General features: G+C 34.9%; 2 protein-coding genes across 5 annotated transcripts; one reads left to right on the top strand and one right to left on the bottom strand.

Annotated features, from left to right (window-relative positions):
* Window positions 1-980: 980 nt before the first annotated feature.
* On the top strand, window positions 981-4,686 carry LOC140988829 (uncharacterized protein At1g76660-like). Of its 3 annotated transcripts, none has more exons than XM_073457906.1 (3): window positions 981-1,274; window positions 2,650-3,990; window positions 4,530-4,686. In XM_073457906.1, the coding sequence occupies exons 1-2, from the start codon at window positions 1,176-1,178 to the stop codon at window positions 3,967-3,969; spliced, it is 1,419 nt and encodes a 472-aa protein (XP_073314007.1). In that variant the 5' UTR covers window positions 981-1,175; the 3' UTR covers window positions 3,970-3,990; window positions 4,530-4,686. The 3 variants fall into 3 exon arrangements, with proteins under 3 accessions (XP_073314007.1, XP_073314005.1, XP_073314004.1); XM_073457904.1 differs by lacking the exon at window positions 4,530-4,686 and adding an exon at window positions 4,088-4,211; XM_073457903.1 differs by lacking the exon at window positions 4,530-4,686 and having other exon boundaries at window positions 2,650-4,211.
* Window positions 4,687-17,005: 12,319 nt separating this feature from the next.
* LOC140987297 (ASI1-immunoprecipitated protein 3-like) lies at window positions 17,006-19,260 on the bottom strand. Of its 2 annotated transcripts, XM_073455753.1 has the most exons (3): window positions 18,802-19,253; window positions 18,118-18,180; window positions 17,006-17,386 (listed from the first exon to the last, which is right to left on the bottom strand). In XM_073455753.1, the coding sequence occupies exons 1-3, from the start codon at window positions 19,195-19,197 to the stop codon at window positions 17,060-17,062; spliced, it is 786 nt and encodes a 261-aa protein (XP_073311854.1). In that variant the 5' UTR covers window positions 19,198-19,253; the 3' UTR covers window positions 17,006-17,059. The 2 variants fall into 2 exon arrangements, with proteins under 2 accessions (XP_073311854.1, XP_073311855.1); XM_073455754.1 differs by lacking the exon at window positions 18,118-18,180 and having other exon boundaries at window positions 18,802-19,260.
* Between the last annotated feature and the right edge of the window lie 1,167 nt (window positions 19,261-20,427).

Here is a 20,427-nt window from a genome sequence, read left to right as displayed (position 1 = left end):
AAGTTTGAATACCACATTACTTTTAAAAATTCTAACAAAATTTAAATTGAATACCACTTAACTTTTATAGAGTATATAAAAGTCTAGTTTGAATACCTATGGACTTTTAAACTCCATAAAAATCATTAAAAGTTTAAACCCAATATACCTCCCTTAATTTCATAACAATTCTTTCTACCTGCTATCCCTTTAAAAACTTCTTCAAATCACTTTGTTTCTGAACAGAATTTTTCTTTTAAACTGTACAATTCTTATACATTGAAATTAATGTTGATTATTTAATATTATTTGACCAANATATTATTCAAATTTGACTTAAATATATTAAAGTCATTCCCAAAATAAGATATATGGTGTGAGTATATGACATTCGGTCATGTTAGAATAGATTAAAATTCGATTCTTCCAATTCAAAACATTTTTATACCATAATTGTTGAAACACATATTTATTGTTTAAAAAACTTTTAAAATATTTTATTAAAAATTTCGTAAAAAATACTTATTCAAACTGAGCCAAGGTCTATATTATATTTTATATTTAAAATACTTATTCAAAATGAACAATCTTAATATATAACTAGTCAAAGATGTACACACGTTGCATGTGTTATTATTATTTTTAATTTGATCAAATAATATTAAACAATTAATACGAAATTATTTTTAATTTAGAAGAGTTGTTCGATTTAAAAGAGAAATTTTGAATTTTTTCTATGTAAATTATAGATTGATTTGAGGAAGTTTTTAGTATGGTAAAAAGGGTAATTATGTAATTAAATATTTTAGTGTCATGTAGTTATTTTAAGGGTCTCACATTTAATAATATAGTATAGATATAAAAATAAAAAAATAAACCGAAATACCTATACTAGCCCCAAGATTGAAGCCCTTTTATGGCATTTCCTTCGTGTACAATAATGTAATTGCACTCATTCCCCTAATATTCATCACCATTGTATAATTGACGACCTCTTTTCAAGTCATTGCCGTGTTTGACCTCCGAATCAATCTATACTTACACATATACATACATCTACATTTTTCTTTATCGTTGTTATTCAATCACAATTTGATTTCCTTTATTTTGGTTATTTTTTTCGATTAATATGTGAAATTTAAGCTCGGTAATCTGAATTTTCTGACTGAAATTTTGTGTGATTGATCTGGTCAACAATGAGAAGAGTGAATGGAACGGATGCGATAGATACGATAAGCGCTGCCGCCACGGCGGTCGCATCTTTGGAGAATCGTGATCCTCAAGCTTCGTTTCAGGTGTGGAAAGTTTGTCTTCATTAGAGATATTGAGTAACTTTTTTTTGTGTTTCTCCGGGAAAAGGTTGATGATTTAAGCGTTTTATTCTTGGTTCGTGTTGAAAGCAACTCCGTGATGATTTCTTTACCTTTGATTTTGGTTGTAGTTTGATGGCGGTGTTCTAGAATTCGCTTAGTTGAGTGTTTAATGCTCGTTTCATTTCGAACTCTTTTTTTTTTTTTTTTTATATTGGGTTAGAGATCTGATGATTTGTCGATGCTGTTGAAAAAATTGAATTTGATGTGTTTTTGGCATGGATATTGTATTGTTGAGAACGTCGATACTTTGACATGAACCGGATTTTTTGTAAAGGAAATTTAAGAATATCTCACGAAATTTCAGAACGTCCTTGGTCATCAGTTAACGGAGTTTCTTGATAGAAGGGTTTCAAAATTACATAGAGCTTGTAAGATTTGTTCGTCAATAGGGAAAGATTGTAGAAGCAGAATTCTAGTTCTCTACTGAGATATTTATTTAATTTATATTTATATTTATATTTATATTTATATTTATATTTATAATTTATAATTATAAATACTCATACGAAATGACAAGGAATGTTGATCCAAGTGGTCTGCCTGTTTTATTGTGGTTTGGTTTACTAGTCTCGATGTTACCATTTTAGCAGTGACCTTCACAGTCAGTGTTTACTTTGATTAAATTCTATATTTGCTAGGATAAACCCGACACAGGAGCGCAACTCTTGATGCATACAGAGTTGCTGGCCATGAATTGTTGGGTTTTTTTAAAACTTATTGACGCTGAAGAATTTTTAATAATTTGTAATCAGAATTTTTAATCCTTTGTAGATTTCAATACCCAGTGCAGACTAGAGTATCGATGTAGCCCTAGTGTTGCTCTTTTTTTGCCTTTTTTTCCTGTTCTACTACTCTTTGAGTTACAAAGAAACTCAAAACACTTGTTAGGAAAACCGAAGTTATCAAACTCTGATTTTCCTGGTGAAGTTAATTCTAGCACTCTTTTCTATAACAGTGGATAATTTCTTTTGGGCTGCTATGTCTAATTGCCCTCGTGCACTATAATTTGACAAAGGGAGGAAGTTTCTCCACTGTGGTTGTGGACACTGTTAGATGTTGCCTTGTATTGTATCTTTAGTTTGTACTAAAATAGAATGATACTACTAACTTCTGGGTGAATTTTTGAATCTTGTTAATTTTCCACTTTGAACTTAATGAAGATGATGCACATATGCTTTATTTTTATTACTGTCTTGTGCTATTAAACTTTCAAGGGCTTCATTTTTCTTAAATTGAATTGATTTCTGTATTGCGATTCTCATTCTCGTGTAATGTGACTTGTCCTTTGTTATTGTAGAAAAGAAGGTGGGGAAGCTGCTGGAGCCTTTATTGGTGTTTTGGATCGCACAAGAATAGCCATCGAATTCGACATGCAGTTCTTGTTCCTGAAACTGCGGGTGCAGGAGCAGATGCTTCTGTACCTGGAGATCCATCCCAGCCACCATCAATAGTAATGCCTTTTACCGCGCCGCCTTCATCTCCAGCATCATTTCTTCCCTCAGAACCACCTTCTGCCACTCAGTCACCAACTGGCTTATTATCCCTCACTTCTGCCTCTGCAAACATGTATTCTCCTGGTGGCCCTGCTTCAATTTTTGCTATTGGCCCTTATGCTCATGAGACCCAGTTAGTCTCACCCCCAGTCTTCTCGACCTTCAGCACCGAACCATCATCTGCACCCTATACTCCTCCCCCAGAATCAGCCCACTTGACTACGCCATCCTCTCCCGAGGTGCCATTTGCTCAGCTTCTCGAACCCAACCTCCATCATAATAGTGAAGGTGACCAAAGATACCCTTTATCCCAGTATGAATTTCAATCCTATCAGCTTCAACCTGGAAGTCCAGTCAGCCATTTGATCTCTCCTTGCTCGGGCATCTCTGGTTCGGGTACCGCATCACCTTTCCCTGATCGTGAGTTTGCCAGTGGACATCCCTTTTTCCTTGAGTTTAGAACTGGAAATACACCTAAACTTTTAGATCTCGACAAGATAATTTTTCGTGAATGGGAGTCATGCCAAGGATCAGGTGCTGTGACTCCGGATGCTGCTGGTGCTGCATCTGGTGAGCCTTGCATTGTGAAGCGCCAAGATTCAGATATTGCTCCTCTTCCAGATACACATAATGGATCAAGAAATGATGATACCATGGTTGATCGCAGAGTTTCTTTCGAGATACCGGCCGAAGAAGTTTTAAAATGTGCTGAAAAAGAGCCAGTGACCTTGTTGCCCGAAGGTGTTGCAATGTCTGTTGAGAATGTAGAATTCAGAGGAGAAGAAATGCCATTACAAATAACTAATGAAACTGGTGATTCAGCTGGACAAACTATCATTGGCATCTCTGAGAAAGCTCAAAGCGACAGTGAGAAAGCTGGACAAACTATCATTGGCATCTCTGAGAAAGCTCAGAGCGGCAGTGAGAATGGGCCGCGTCATAAAAAAACCCGAACAATCACTCTTGGATCAGCCAAAGAGTTCAAATTTGACAATATAGATGGACATTGCGATGAACCTGTAGTTGGGTCTGATTGGTGGGCGAATGAGAAGATTCTTGGTGAGGAGGGAGGATCATTGAATGACTGGTCTTTCTTCCCAATGATGCCGACTGGTGTCAGTTAGCTGCAGCAAACACGAAAGAAGGTATCACTTATATAAAGTTAGAACACATCCAGTGACAACTTGGTATATTTTGACCTTACACTGGCAAATGGGATATTTAGCTATTCACGTTTTGCAGGACTGATTATTACTGAAGGCAGTTTTTCGCGCACTTCCTTATCTAGAAAGTGAATTAGTTAGGTTACTGACTGTACTGCAATACCCAGAATGGAAACTTCTTGATGTATATGTATTTTCGTTTTTCTATAAGTTAGGATAATTTGATATAGTTAGAACTGTTTCAGTTTCAAGGTGATGGCAATGATTTTTAATTCAGACGATAATCGTGCCAGTTAAGCTTGTTGATGTATGATCTAGCTACTTTTTTGCTAGCCTTAGGGGCTAGGTCATCTTTTCTCTGTTCATAAAAAATAAAAATTGTGTAGCTCAATTTGCATTTTGTTTGTTTACATGTTGCATACACCCCTCTGATACAGAAATGTTCAGACGTGTATGCACCATTCTGTGCACTTACTTAGCATCTGGCGTCTGATTAGCCAATTCATGTATTTTATTGGCAGAGTTCCTCGTCCTTTCTTAGATGTTTATGACAATGGAGGATCAACAAAGTTCTTAGCCTTGGAATTCTGTTTTTGGTCTTCGGAATTATAAATATCATTGAAAGACTAAGTTTAATAACATTGTATGATGATTTATAGCTCATTTGACATCAAAATCTTAAGTTTAGGAGTCATACTCAAGATCCAATTGTAACGATTCCTTCCTCCATTCAAGGAAAAAAAAGGGTTTAATAATGTTGTTGATCCTCCATTGTCATAAACATCTAACAAAGGAACATACATACATACGCACACACGCTGTTGCCGCCATCTTTTATTTGCTCATACTTGATATATTAGTATGATAATATTAAAAAAATATAGAATTNACTATAGAATCAATGTAAGTATTATGAAAAAAACATTTTTCTTACAAGATGTCTTTTTCGATTAGTAAATATTATTTCTCTACTCTTAATACCGAGTAATAATAGATAATTTGATCAACTTTTCTTTTTTTAAAAAATAAATTTGATGCATACAAGATAGTTAATCTAGTAGTTTGCTTTTATAAAAGCTTTGTTCAACATACAATCAAATATTGCACGCATGTTGCACGTGGTTTTGGGTTGATTATTTGTACCAGAGACGGATGCATGTGAGGACTATACTGGGCTGTAGCCCAGCCCAACAGATAGCCCACAATAGCTTCTCTTAATTTTCTTCAAGTCATATTCCTAGATCTGTCCTTTATTTGTACGATATATTGATCTTACAAATATCAAATTTTGATGTTTCGTATGATTATTATTTCATCAAATGAGTGGGGAGCAGTTCTTTAGTAAATAAGAAAAGACTACAGGTCAAACAAATCAATAAATAAATTTGATAAGTAGAGGTATTTGACAAATAAATAGGCATCAGAAAGGAATATAATACAAGGAGGGATAGCAGTTTTTTTTTTTTTCTTGAAATGAATTGAACATGGATAGGCAGATGCATTAAATTATGGTGGATTTTTTCGAACAAGGGACATCTTTGTTGGTGATCACGGTTCAATTTTGAATCAGAACAGGAAACCAAGATAGGCAGGCCGGTCAAGGGTCGGGGTTTTCCAAACCAGGTGGTCGAACCGTGGAATTTTTGCGTCAAGCTGTCATTTCTGTTAACCAAACTACTTGTTCAGTTGTTCTCTGCCAAATTCAGGCTGAAATCCCACAGTAGCCAAATGAATTCGTATTAGTAATATTGACTTGCCACTAACTCCCTTATCCTGTGGATGGAGAGCTACATAGCATGTTGTTGCTGCTCCCTAATGTCAATGAACTCTATGACTTCGGTTCAAAGTTCATAAAATCTAATAAAAAACGACGTCTATTTTCTTTGCATATGTACTAGACACGAGAGGGGAAACACTAAAAGGCTACAAAATTTTCTGTCTCTTAGGACAAAAATGATTAATCAAATAGATGACATGTGGGAAAATCACTTAGTTTGGAGAACTAATATTCATGTAACCAACCTCGCAACTAGCGGGAATGTCCTATGTCTTGCTTTCAAAATAAACCATGTCTCTTCTTCTTATCAAGATTTCTGAGCTCAAAGATTGAACTAACATGGGGAATGTTTTTAATGATGTATTTACCAACCCAGTTAACAATGCCTGTAAAAGAAAATATGAACATATATCAGTCGAGGAGCATTTTGTGCATGCAAATGCTGAAACTTACTTGGAACGGTCAAATTCCTTTCACATATCATGAAGGCATAACTATCACTTTATACTCTATTCTTTCTAAATCTTGAGGCCTTCCATTTTTTAAGACATGATACACCATATTTGCACGTTTCCTTCTTTAGAAAAATCAACTGTTAAGGTTAAATTATTTTGCACTCTACTAGCTCGACTGGTGAATAATCCATTTCAAATGCCACTACCCAAGTATTTGGTGAATCTTATTTTACCTTTGTGGTGTGCCTAAATAGTAGTGACGACTCATGTGGAGCACGTAATTATTGGTCTACGTACGGCAACTTGAGATAATAATATGAAAAAAATATAAAACTGGACACCGAGATTTACGTGAAAAACCTCTAAAATTATTAGGGTAAAAACCACGGATAAGATGAAAAGAATTTCACTATATATTTTATGGTGTACAACCACTCACTGTATTTTCAAAGAGAACACACACTCTCTTAATACATGAGAACAAATACCTCATAAATATTATAGAACTAAGCACTCAAATGCTAAAAGATGAGAGAAATAACTCGATGAATGAATGATCTGGAATGAGGGGAGGGGAGCTCTGTTTATGGAGATATCTCAACGCGTTTTGCCACCAACCTCCATAATTGTTGTCTATCACCTACCTAGCATATTGCCGACAGTCTAACATAATTTATCAATAAGTTATTAAAAGTTGCAAATAGAATGCAAATGAAGCTCAAACCATTTTTCTCCAATGGAGTGGAAGGTGTATGAAGTTTGCACCCGTTTAGTCTGCTGCTCGTGGAATGTGTTAGCCAGCTTGGACTATCCATAAGCGAATATGGGGTTGTAACTATAGATCAAAGGAACATGAAAAGAAGTATTAAGTGACTTCCCATTATTGAAAATGACATTTCACTATCTCCAACGACATGATCATTTTGATATTTATTTTTTATAATAAAATGGTGAACCGAGTAAATATTGATAAAAAAAAAAGTTTGCATACGTTGCTTGGACCATTCAATTACACTTTAAAGAGTAGCTGGACCCAAAACAACTCGAAGTTACTTTGTTATCACCAAATATAGAATATTTTGAACTTAACACAACAACCTCACATATATTGATAAATGTTCACACTTAGATGCACCCTTGAATAATACCCTAATGGATATCATCTCATTTTCTATTAGAAAATTTGTTATTGATCATCAACATAAAATTTATGTCGATTAATGAATTTTACCTCTAAATTGACTGCAAATGACATTTTTATACCCTTGGTTTTTGAAATCAATTCTCCAAGGACTACCATTGCATGTTTTGGATTGTTATACATATTTTTGTGCTACGTTGTTAATTCACAGTCGAAAAACTTCGGATCTTCATTCACACTTTTTAGAATATTGTAGATATAGATATATCATTTTGATAAGACTATGCATATCAAAATAAGATACTACGGGCAGATGAGACGATATATATAAATATATCGAGACCAAATTGAAGCAATTCCCCTCCCCTGACTAAAAAAATAAAATAATATGGTCGATGTTGATAGCTCATCTACCACAAAAGTTTCAAGTTTCGGACGAAGTATCATCTTAAGTTTGAGATCCAATTATAACAAATCTCTCACCACAGATTAAAAAAAAAGATATTACGAGATTATAAATATAAAGAATGTAAGCGAATCTTAATTTCAGCAACGGCAAAATTCTATATATCCAAATCCTTTTCTTCTAATATTAGCAATATGCAAGAGTTATTTCGAGGATAGCTAGCCTCCTAAGAATGATGATGAAAAAGAAAAGAAGAGAATTTCAGAGAGAAAATATGGAAGAGAACATTTATTGTAACATGAACTGAATGAATATCATCAAGCATATATTCTATTTCATACAACTTGTTCCATTCAAGTTGCAAATTTTAATACGAGTTTGAGTGAAGAGTTAGTATAACGAATTTCGAACTTTCACAAAATTAAATGATTAAATTTGTAATCTCAAAGTAAAACGATATGCGCTTAATACTTGGTCCTTTAACAAATCCAAAGATGAAAAATTACAAAGAATCCAACCTCAACAAAATGATTAGAGTGGACACTTTCACGAGACAATTTTATTGCATGCACCATTTACATTGGGCTTTATCTTTGATCTATAGCCCTTCAAAACATCATTAGATCACAAAACTTCTGAAAATGCTTAGCTGATGGACGACAACCAATTCACTGTATAATGATGCAAAGGTCACAACCGGTACCTCATTATTCCCTCGTGAGATAAAGAAAGTTGCATTTGGATCATCAAATACTCTTTTTGTTCCCCTCGCTACATGCATAAAGCCCACCCTCTCTCCCTTTTATGAACCCACCTATTGCAAATTAAACTTTTAATATAGGAGGCTTTGACCTAATAATTCCACTTTTTCTGTATATCCTGTATGGACCAAATTCTTCAAAGCATCCTAAACTTGAGCCAGTAACAGCCTTGACCCTATAATTCTTATCATCATAAAACATAAAATCTTCTGTTTTAGTTTGCTCAACTTTCTTAACTAAGAGGCATGCACCAGGTAAAAACTGTAGTTAAGAAAGTATATTTGAGTTTGGAGAAATGATGACAAAACGACCACAAACACTTCAAGACTAATTAGAAAAAACAAACTTAGATGCATTGCGTCTGAGAGACAAATATAGAGAGTGAAAAGGTTATGAATCACATACCGGTAATAATTTGCCTAGGGGAAAGTTCTCTAACACGATCAAGAAGCCTAGACAAATTAAAGCATCAGAGTTTGTGCATGCTCAACAATCAATCCAAAAGCATGTTCCTCATCTATCAACTCACACCTGTCTGGCACCTCATCAACCTCTTCAATTCCTCGTACAATGAGCCAGTTTATATAACAATTTAGCTACATCAGTCATGTGCTATGAACATCTACTGTCCAAGTACCAAATTGACTTCTTGATTTGTTCAGTTCATGAGTCTTGCAATCACAAATGAAGAATAATTCTTTTACCCATACCTACTTGGGTCCAGACGGGATTAGTTCTTTTGGAACCCAAGCTTGGACCAATTTAATTGACTGGTCACTTGTTGTGTTCCAAAAACGTTGTACATATGCATGTGTATGGTGTGTTCTGTGAACAATAGATACAAAATGTTGTTTAGCCCTTCCAACTTCATTAATTTTCCTGTATCTTTTCTGAAAGGGATTGTTGTTAAAGTATCGATTAAGCTTGATTTTCATTGAGTTATGTGCGGCAAAAATGGTTCGGTTATGCTTCCAATTTAGCTTAGCATTAGAACTCTCAGGCACATAACCAACATCAAACTTTCTGCCTTTACTCTTATTTTCAAAAGGCTTTGCAACTTGAGGGATGTGTTCTTTGTGTTCACATACCAAACTTGATCTAGAAAATTGAATAAAATTTATTTTGCACATTTCCAATTTTGGTTGAGTACTTGTCTCATCAATGCTTTCATTGTTGTTCAAATCGAGACTAATTTTGTCTCCAATTGATTTTTGCAATTATTGCATTTCATTTAAGAAAACTGAAGACTTATTCCAGTGCAGTGACAAGATCATCTCTCGTGAAATTAGTTGAGCTAAAATTAAATGCATGTTCACTGGTCCGAATTAGCCCAATTTGACTTGCTTTCCTTGGCCATCAACATCTTATGCTTCTTTTTGAAGGAATTCTTATCATTTTTGTATCTTCTTCTATCAAATTCATATATTGATTCTCCTTATTTCATTTTGATGCTGTCAAACTTCTGTGTCGTAACAGAAAGTTTGTTTCCTTTTGTTTGTTCATTACCTTCGCACAACTGATTCAGTTTTTCCTAAATTTCCTTTGAGATTTTCATACATTATATCTTTAGCCGCATTATCGAGGTTGGTTTTGTTCTTATCATCATTTTTCATTCATTTCTAAGCTTCTCAATTTTCTGAAGTGCCCCATCAGTTATAGCAACAACAATGTTTGCTTTCATAATAGTCATTGATCCATCAGTAATGATGTACCACATATCATCGTCTTGTGCAACTAAATGAGCCTGCATTCTTATCCCAGTCATTGAAATTTTCCTTTGTGAACATTGAAATTTTTAAAAAGAAGTCAGTTAAATATATGTGCAGAGACAAGAATAAGCCTCTCTTATACAACTTGATAGGAACGATGTAAATGTTTAGAAGTTGGGCTGAATAAACAGTCATAACAAATTTCTTAACTTCAAAATAATTCAATCTGGTTAGAAACTAAACTTGGTATTCTCTATGTCAATGTCATTTGACTAACAAAAATATGTGCGGAAAGAAACCAAAATGACATATTAGAATAGGTCAAAACTGGTTTGACTAGGTAAACTGAATGGTAAATAGACACTAGTTTGTTTCTGGATTTTCGAAGAACTCAAGCTCCTACATCACCCTCAAGCTCCTACATCACCTCTTCTTCCATTTGGGAAGGCTCACACTAGAAGATTTTGATCTTTACAAAGAATTTGCAAAATACCCAGTTCAGGTTGGACTTAACAGTACCAAAACTGAACTCCTAGTCTATTCAAATGAACGAAGAAATAATATACAAATTATTCTCGAATACAAAATTACAAAGAATTCATAATACTTAATGATCCTCAATGATCAAACACAATACTTTGTAAAGTGTGCCTGAGTGCATGATCAATTTTTCTTGAACTCGTAACCTTGAAACAAATAGATGTTATAAGTGTATATGTATTTTTCTTGTAACTTGGTGTCACCTACTCAATTGATCTTCATCTCTATTTATAGACTTCAGACTGCAATGGTCACAACCCTCAAAAAAGATCAGTTGCTACATTTTTTTCAGGTCATCATTCTATGACATACGTACAAGATGTAGTTCAGTTGAATTTGGCTATCTCAGCAAGGTATAAAAAACTTATCCAATCAGTTTAGTCTTCTGGTATAAATTGATGTCTTTGAGAATGAATGATGATCTCTAAATTGATAGCTTGATAAATGTTTTGATAACAATTAGTTTTTCTCTGAGTCAGTTTTGCTTCACCAGTACAATTTAGGTAAATCAATTTAGCTTAGATCAGTTTTGCCTTAAGTCATTTGTTAACACCAAAATATAAATGTTCCAACATCCTCATTTTTTTCATCAACCCCTTGATCAAGAACGTCAGAACTCAAGTCTGATCGCACCCATCGAATCATGGTAAGAGCATTTAGTAGCATCACCTCATAATCTCTTATGTATCATTGGTAGTGTCTGTAAGATCCAGTAGGTTATGATTAGCATACAGTACGATCCTTCAACTTATATATCTGATCGAATCTGAAACCACTGATTTATCGAGATTTGAAAATGAATTTGATAACGATATGATTTATATTTGAGTAATAATAGTAAAATCGTATATGCAACTAGTATAAAACATTTCCGTAAAGCACATATATTGCTTTAGCCAGATACTCTTTGCACTATTAACTCATCAAATCACATAAAATATCTTCACCAGTAGGTGAGCGGTGAATTTCATACTAAAATGCATTGATTTTTCCGTATTTCGAAACTACACCTGTAATGTCATGTAATTAATTATCTGTTAACTTGGCATAATGAAAATCTTAGATACGCCGATCGCTGTCGCGAGCCCACCTGCACACTACTTCTTCCTTCGTATCTGGTGAGTTGGTGGTTCAATTTCTTAATTGATTCTTGATCTTGTGATAAGGATTTGAAGTGTAATATGTTAGTTGGTTTTTCCCCTATTTCCAGCTGTTGTTCCGGTTGTTTTAGGGCATTTTCGGTGAGCTCCAATTAACTCTGGCGAGTAGCTTCTCTTGTAGACCGCTAGCGACTAGTTTAAATTATGATCTTGTGATTTTTGGGTCCGAATTCCAACCATTGTTCGAATTGAGTAAGCTGCCGATTTTTACCCGCTTCGATTTAATTTGTTTTCGTCGATTGAAATGCGTTATATTGACATATATATTGGATTTATGTTGTAGGCTCAAGCATTGGACGCGTGTGATGTATAAATCTTCAACACGAGAAATTAGTATTGCATTAATTGTGCGATTATTTTGAAAATTATGGTTAATATGTTGATTAGCGAAGTTATTGGAATTGATTTGAGCGTTAATCAGATGAATAAAATCGCTTTGTTAGAAAGCTAAAAAAATAATAAAATTGTTGAAGAATTCGATATTTATAGTTGAATATGAGATTAAAATTGCAAAATGAACAATTATTGGAATAATGTGTGATTTGGTGAAATATTGGGAATATTGGGACAAATTCTAGTAATTAAATCATTAAGTTGGATTTTTTGTAAATAGGTTAACTTTGGAGAATTTTGGAAATATAGTGAAATTATTTAAATTATTATTGGTAAATTTATTCAGTCTTATGAATATTTAATAATTTTATGCCGAGGATTTTAAAAGAAAGTTGATAGTAGTTGTTGTGCAGTTGGTCAAACAGGTTTTGGTATGTTACAGTTCAATAACATATGACGATAAATTATAAATTGTGTTTTACTCGTATTTAAGTTGTTTATGTGATTTATGTGAATTAAATGCCTGGTTGATTTATATGTTTAATTATTTGACATATTTTATGGCATATAGTATAGGGCAAAATATTATGGCATTCATGTTGAGTCATATCATTCTTGTTACCTGTTTCGTTTGTTGTATTATTGTTGGAACTTTTCAAGTTCGCAATCTTGATTTCGATGTTAACAAAACTTGTTATTTGTGTTACTAATAATCTACCTAGTGTGCAGAAGCTAGGATCAGTCACGAGCTGTTTGCATCGCAAACTAAAGACCCAACTGACCGCACAAACTGAATCAGTCTAACTGTTACGTCGATTGAGCAGTCCAGCAGATTGTCCAATTCATAGGTGGTTCAGTAGGAGAACCTCAGAAGCCTGGCCAGCCGAAGAAATATTCAACTGATGAAGAAACCCAGCTGATCAGTTCAACTGAACGAGAGTTAAATCAGTTCAACTGACGAGTCAATTGATTTCACCAGCCCAACTGAAGTCTGAAGATCAGTTCAGCTGACTAGTTTGAAGCATCAGTCAGAATCTTTCAGTTGTAGATGAAGTAAAACTCTTTCAGTGGATTACATCTATACACAAAGGTACAAAGTAATTGTCCAGTCAAAGGACAATAATGAACGTTGCATCAGATCATTAAAGACAAACGTTTCAGAAGGACAGTCGAAAAGTCGAGACACAAAGTCCAAGAAACGAATTCAAGAAGCAACGGATACAATAATTGAGTCTCATTGTACGATAAGTTTTCCCGCTTATATAAAGAGAAGATCAATGAAGACTCAATATACAGAGATAAGAAACTTCAACCCAAATATGAGAGAGAATAAAGGGCACACACATTGCACATCACCTTTCAGAAACAATCAGCCCAGAGGGAACTCTTAACAGTCATATTAGCTTAGTTTAAAAGCTTATTTCCCTCCTTGTATGAGAACATCTTTGTTCAGTTCTCACACACACAAACCTCACCACCACTCAAATATTGTCTTTCACAAAGACGTTAAATTTGTGTATGTAGTCTTTCTCACATAGACGCAAAAAAAGTGTTGGCTGGAATGTGCTGCCTTCAGTCTAGACTAGGAGTTCAGTTAGGCAGTGGGTAAGTCCTAAGCTGGGTGTGTTTGTACAAATAGTTGTATCAATCAAAGTCTTCTAGTGAATCCTATCCGATGTGGTAGAAGGGGTGACGTAGAAGCAGTTGAAGTCTACGAATATCCATAAACATATCTTGTGTATTTAACTGATTAACTACTGTTTTCAAACTGTTTGGATCAATTAGAGTATCCGTCAATTCAGTTGTCACCATAACTGAACTGATGAATGCAAAAACTAATCTACCCTTTTTCAATTATTCAGTTTACATAAGTTAAAATGTTTTCTAATATAACAGTCTTCTTCACGAAGGATTACTTCGAGTTTATTCCTCTTGGTTTTTAACCAAACTCGATTTAATTCATCGGTGTTAACATTCTTAGAATACGAGCTATTGCAGCTCATTGGAGAATATAGTGTTTGAAATGCCTTCAAAGGCACTAGCACACTCGATCCTTCAATTATATTCTTGGCACATGAGGTGATTTATTACGGAATCAGCTAGCGACTTTTGAGTCAAGTTATCCGTGATACCAAAATATATTAGTCTATTTTTTGGTACATTTTCTGTGTGATATGCACTTGAAATATTAACATCATACATTGTTCGTAATTGTGCCTTCCTATTGTATCCTTATCAACTGTATGGATGGCAAGTCGTGGTCGTTTGATTGGACATAGCACGACATACCTCGCCTATTTGGTATGACGGTTTAGCTATATAACGATGTAGCTCCCCTGCGTGTTGTTGCTCGATCATTACTCCTGTTGTTATCTACTGTTTATTGGCTCCTATTATCATATTGTTATTGAATCATGTTCATGCATTGTTTCATACCAAAATCCTAATATCAATATTTTATACTGGGAGGGGGCTACTGTGGTTTTTGTTGGGCATCATGGTAGGTCACCCGAGTAGTTTTGCAGCACCATGCGAAGATTCTGCCCGTGGAGCTCTTGAGTGAGATAGGCTTTCTTGGTTGCTAGAGTTGAAGCTTCTCAGTTAGTTCTTTTTTATTATATTAGAGTTTGGTCAGTTTTATGTCAGAGTCTTTTTTCGGGGAGATGTCTCGTATGTTTGTGTGGTTATTTGAAGCTGTAATTGTGAGTTTGTATTTAGTATATGTTGTTGTGAACCTTGTCGGCTATATTTGTTTACAGATACAACAGCATCATCCTTGAGATATTTTTTTCAGGTATTTTAAATTTTTTGTTATGTCCTATTTACGTAGAGGTCATACCGAAATTTTTCCAAGTCATGAGATCTATTTTAAGTATTTTAAATCATTTTCCGTTGTAAATTTAAATTTAATCAATATTATTTGATAACTAATTGTAATTATAATAACTGTGCATCACAACACCCAACCTCGACACCTGATGATCGTCAATAAATCAGGTAAACGAGTAAAAGTGTATGCTAGTACGCAAAGTCTCCATGTTATCACGGGTCAAATGAATAATTGTTTACAACCATAATCGCAGACTAATTCACTCGATAAAGGGTAACCACTTGAAAAGTTCGAGAGAGGGTTGTTTGCTGCCTCATCAAATGAGTACTCAACTGTATGAATGGTACTTTTTTTATGCCGTTTGCATGGGTACTCAACCTTTATCAAATGCAGTTTGCCTCATCAAATGAATACTCAACCTTTATCCATGAAGTTTGCATGTGTATACAGATAAAGTAAATACTATAATTAGATAAAAACATAAAATATCAATAAAATAAATATGGTTTTTTATATAAGTCAATAAAATTCAAAGCACAAATTGACTTGCTGAAATTCAATGCACAAATTGATTTGCTGGACACCTACTCCAACTCTTCTGACGTATTTTCACGAGTGTTTGTTTTGTGTATGCTGGAGTTCCGGTGAGAAGGAAGCTCAGTCTCCAAACTCTCCACATGATTTACGTAAGAGATTCTTCTTGAGAAAGTTGACACATCTAGAGGTGGTATACCGTACCGTACCGAAAATCTTATATCGTATACCTTACCAAAAATTACGTTATAAGAAAATTCATAAATTTCAGTAATATAATTACCATACCGATTATACCGATATTGTACGGTATACCGAGATTTCGGTACTGTATCGGTATATAACGTTTTATACCGAAAAAACCTTACATTTTAAAATTTTTATAAATTTATTGTTTTAAAATATTATATATTTTAAAATTTTTGTATATTTTTTAGGTATTAGAGTATATATCGAAATTTTCAAATTGCATACCGTTACCGTACCGAAAAATTCGATATTGTTATCGTACCGTACTGAAATCTTCGGTATACCGAAAATTCGGTGAATTCGACATTTTTTCGGTACGGTAATCTCGATATTCTCACCCCTAGACACGTCATCTTCGACTTTTTCAGGTACTAATTGTAGTGTTTCGCGATATTTACCATAAATGATTCATAAGAGCGTAAAGATATATTTTTATCATTTGTATTTATCAATGACTGATAAAATGTGATTCTACAGAAGTCAAACATGATACCAGCATAAAAGCAATATATATTTCAAATTAGTAGCATAGTAATTTTATTGCAATTGAGCGAAGAATATGTTCTAGCAAAGTCGGTTAAAATCTTCAAAATATGTTCTAGCAGCATCAAGGTCTTCAATAATCCTATTAAAAATATATATATATACCACATTTATGATAGTCAATGACTATTCATGCTGCGAAAAAAATCGTCAGAGCCGATTTGAGAAGATCAAGGCAATCAACTAACATTCGAAAAAGTTTTAACATTGTGGGTCTTTATCTACGTTACGAAACAAAGTCGAAAAAAAAAGCATCGAGCTGCACAGCGCAAACACTCTAACGCTCAAGGTCAAACATGCTCAAGAAAATTCCCAAAGGACTAGAGGCGATAATCAAGATGATTGAACCAAGTGTTCCAGACTCTCAGTCGGTGGCACTATCAAGGATCTTCAGTTCGGTGTTCTAGTAGGTGAACGGGGAGATGCTGAAATGATCGGGCCTTGAACTTTATATATAAGGCTTCAAAAGAAATGAAAATTTTGCTAAAGAAATGAGGGAGGAAGAAGCGAAAAACAGGTGCAAGCATCATTTTGAATTGATATATCCTGGGGATTGTGATAGAACTGACAATGGAATTACTTGGGCACAACGAGTTACAAGAATAAGTTTGCTTTAATCTCTCACCAAAAACTTCGAATAAATTTCATGATCTTGATCTGTAAGTTTATAGACCATTTGTCTTTCGGTATCATACACCTTTTGGAAAACGAATCCCGGTAATTGTTTGCGAGGAGGAATCTGTTTATCTGAAGGTATGAAGTGCAACACACACTTGTGCATCACAGATTCTGCAGGTACTTCAGTTCTGCGGAAACTATAGAACACCTCCCTCATATTACGTGATGGCCAATATCCACCTCCGTCTTTCACTGCCTCCTCTGGACGATATAATCTGTGTGTTGCTACCATTATAGCTCCGTCAAATGTCTGGTAAATGTCCTGCGCATAAAAATAACTGAAAATTGATGCAAAGACCTCAAAGAAACCACCAAAGACACCATCTATTCTTTCCTATAATTGAGGAAGAAAGGGATCTAACTTAAAGCATACCACTAACAACCTGATATTGAAGACTGCTTCATGTTTATGGCATAGTTGTTAAAAGTGTGCACCTGGCTGAGCCGAGGCGACAGGCGCAGCCAGGCGCAGCCAGGCGCACCCATTGCCTGTTACCCAGGCGCAACACTTGAAACAAGCACGCGCCTCTGCCTGGGCACGAGGAATCCTCGAGGCGCAAAAGCGTGCACTTTAAGAAGGGTTGATATTTAACATAAATAATAATTAAATCACAACCCAACTAATTCGAAAGCTTGTAGCTATTTAATTAAAAAAAACCCAGCATAGTAGCATCCATTATTTTTCATCTCAAATTCTTTTTGGACAATGCAGTGAGGCGTTTCAAGTTTTTTTCTGGACAGTGTATTGTGCTGTTTTATGAGTTTCTTCATCGCACTTGATGGTCAATCAAGGTAATATCTCGTATGTGTTGTTGAATTGTCCACTACTCCTTATACATTTAATTTGTCTTGCTTCAGTTTAACCAAAATTCCTAGATGATGTTTGTTTTAATGTATTTTATTGAATTTTAAAATTTATACCAAATGTTTTACAGGTATTTTCCACATGCTCGTTGTTCTCTAAGAAAACTCACGGGTAAAAAGAGAACTTGCCTTAACTATGGCCACACAAGGCTTCTGATTCTTTTTCTGAGGAACTAAAAGAACAGGATCCTCCTACAAATAAATAAATAAAAGTGTGAAATATGAAAAATCAAATTTTTTGAGACTTCAAACAACTACAACGATTAAGCCGAGTTCCATCCTGGAATTCAAAAGGGGTCCAACATCCAAGAGCGCAAGCACTTGGTCCATAAACTCAATTCTTCACTCATGTATACATATAAAAATATTGCCAATAGTCAATACAGGAGCAGTTGACCTCAGAATAAGTATCCATCCAATTCTATCACATGATTAAAAAAATAACAACAAAGCAGAGAGACAACAAAATCGCTCTCAACTTTCAGCATAAATGCAATTTCATAATGCTTGCTTACCATATAATTATTGGATTAAATGCCATTTGAAGGCATTTGGCTTAGCCCTTCAAAGTCATTGGTCACACAAGCATTCTTTCCAGAGTTATACGAACATTCTCGTATCAAATTATGAGGCACGGTATTGTTCTTCGTGTCAATTTTGCACGATGTTCTAATGCTTCCATAACTCAGAAGATTACGTTACATATTACATTAATATGACAAAAATTAAGTCTTACTAATAAAAACGAATTTTCAGCAAAAGCAGAACCGTAATCCCTAATATCAATCGGATTAAAACACAATAACAACTCACGAGATGATACTGGAAGCCATCGTACTCAAACGACTTGTAATGATTCCTCTTCTCCTTTCCCGTCCCCAAAACCCTAACCACCTCACCCATCGACCGCGCCAGGTCATCATGCTCGTCGGTTTCACTCTCGGAGTCCACCGCCTCCCCCTCAGCCTCCGCCTCCGCCTCTGCCTCCGCCTTAGGCTCGGACTCATTTTTGTTCTTCCTCTTCTTTTTCTTCTTCTTCTCCGTCTTCTTTAACTCGATCAATCTTAAGTTCTCCCTAGCATTTCCCTCACAGTTGTCCTCGGCAACGGGTACTCGTTTACGCTTCGCTAGGTTTCCACCACGCCGAGAGGGCGACGCTTCTTCCTCTTCCTCATTGCTCTCTGACCCTGTAGAGCGGCGGCGACGCATTGTGTGGCGACGCACACGATTATACAAAGGTTCTCGGCGAATGTTTGGGTTCTAAACGAGATTTGGGGAAATTGAGGGAAAAGTGAGTCTAATGTAACTTATTTTAAAAAAAAGATCACAAATCAATTTATATAAATGTTTTTGTGTTTAATTGTAACTATATCATTAAATTTGATTAGATACATACACTTATTTAAACCTTGGGTCAATTAATGAACATAGATCTTTTAATGATTATTTTGACTTGAATATTATTTCTTTGGATCGTAATAATATCAGTGAGTTTTTCGACGAAGCACATAATGTGGATGTCATCCATATGGAGTGACACGGCTAAATTATATGATGAAGCACGTGATGTGAATGACGTCATGAGTCATCCATATGGATCGTAGTGACACGGCTAAATTATATGATGAAGCACGTGATGTGAATGAAATCCATGACGTTGAGGTCGAGGCAAATGTGGTTGCAAGTAATGAGGCAAATGTGGTTGCAGATGTGGATATTGATAATGATATATTTTCATTTACAGATGGTTCAAACTTGTTAGTTGGTCAAAAATTTCCAAACAGAGAAGCGGTGAAAAAGGAGTTAAATAGAATCATTTTGGAAGCTTGCTTTGAATTTGAGACTGTAAAAAGTAGTCAAAAAGTGTACGCCGTAAAATGTATAGTGTCTTGTTGGGATCGGTTAGGGGGTTAAATCGTTGAGCTACAATAGCTCAGTTCTTGAAATATTGAACATCGATGAATTAAATCGAGTTTGGAGTTCAAACCAAGCGGAAGACACTCGAAATAATCCTTCGTAGAAACCGATTAAATATTTTGTAAAGCATTTGAAATACATGCAAGTTGAATGTGTAAAAATATTTTAGTTGAAGCATTTTATCAAACACTTGTTATGCAATATTTTGGTATTTAAAGAACACATAAAATGCTTCAACAATGCATCTTTAAAACTATGAAAATGATAAGTAAATGCAATAAACAAATAAACACAAATTTGTTTATAGATGTTCGGAGAATTCAAATGCTCCTACGTCACCCTTGGGAAGGATTCACTAGAAGACTTTGATTTATACAACTACTTGTACAAACTCGATCCGGAAGGGCAGCACCCAACTAGAACTCCTAGCACTCAAGATTGTAGGCATCACCTCACAATCAACATATTGTTTAATGTCTCATATGCAAAGACTACAAACACAATGTTTTACGTCTTTGTGTA

The sequence above is a fragment of the Primulina huaijiensis genome, chromosome 11, assembly GCF_012295235.1.
Source record: "Primulina huaijiensis isolate GDHJ02 chromosome 11, ASM1229523v2, whole genome shotgun sequence".
NCBI classification, from domain to species: Eukaryota; Viridiplantae; Streptophyta; class Magnoliopsida; order Lamiales; family Gesneriaceae; genus Primulina; species Primulina huaijiensis.
The sequence above is the reverse complement of the archived record's forward strand: the minus strand, read 5'-3'. Positions and strand labels throughout refer to the sequence as shown.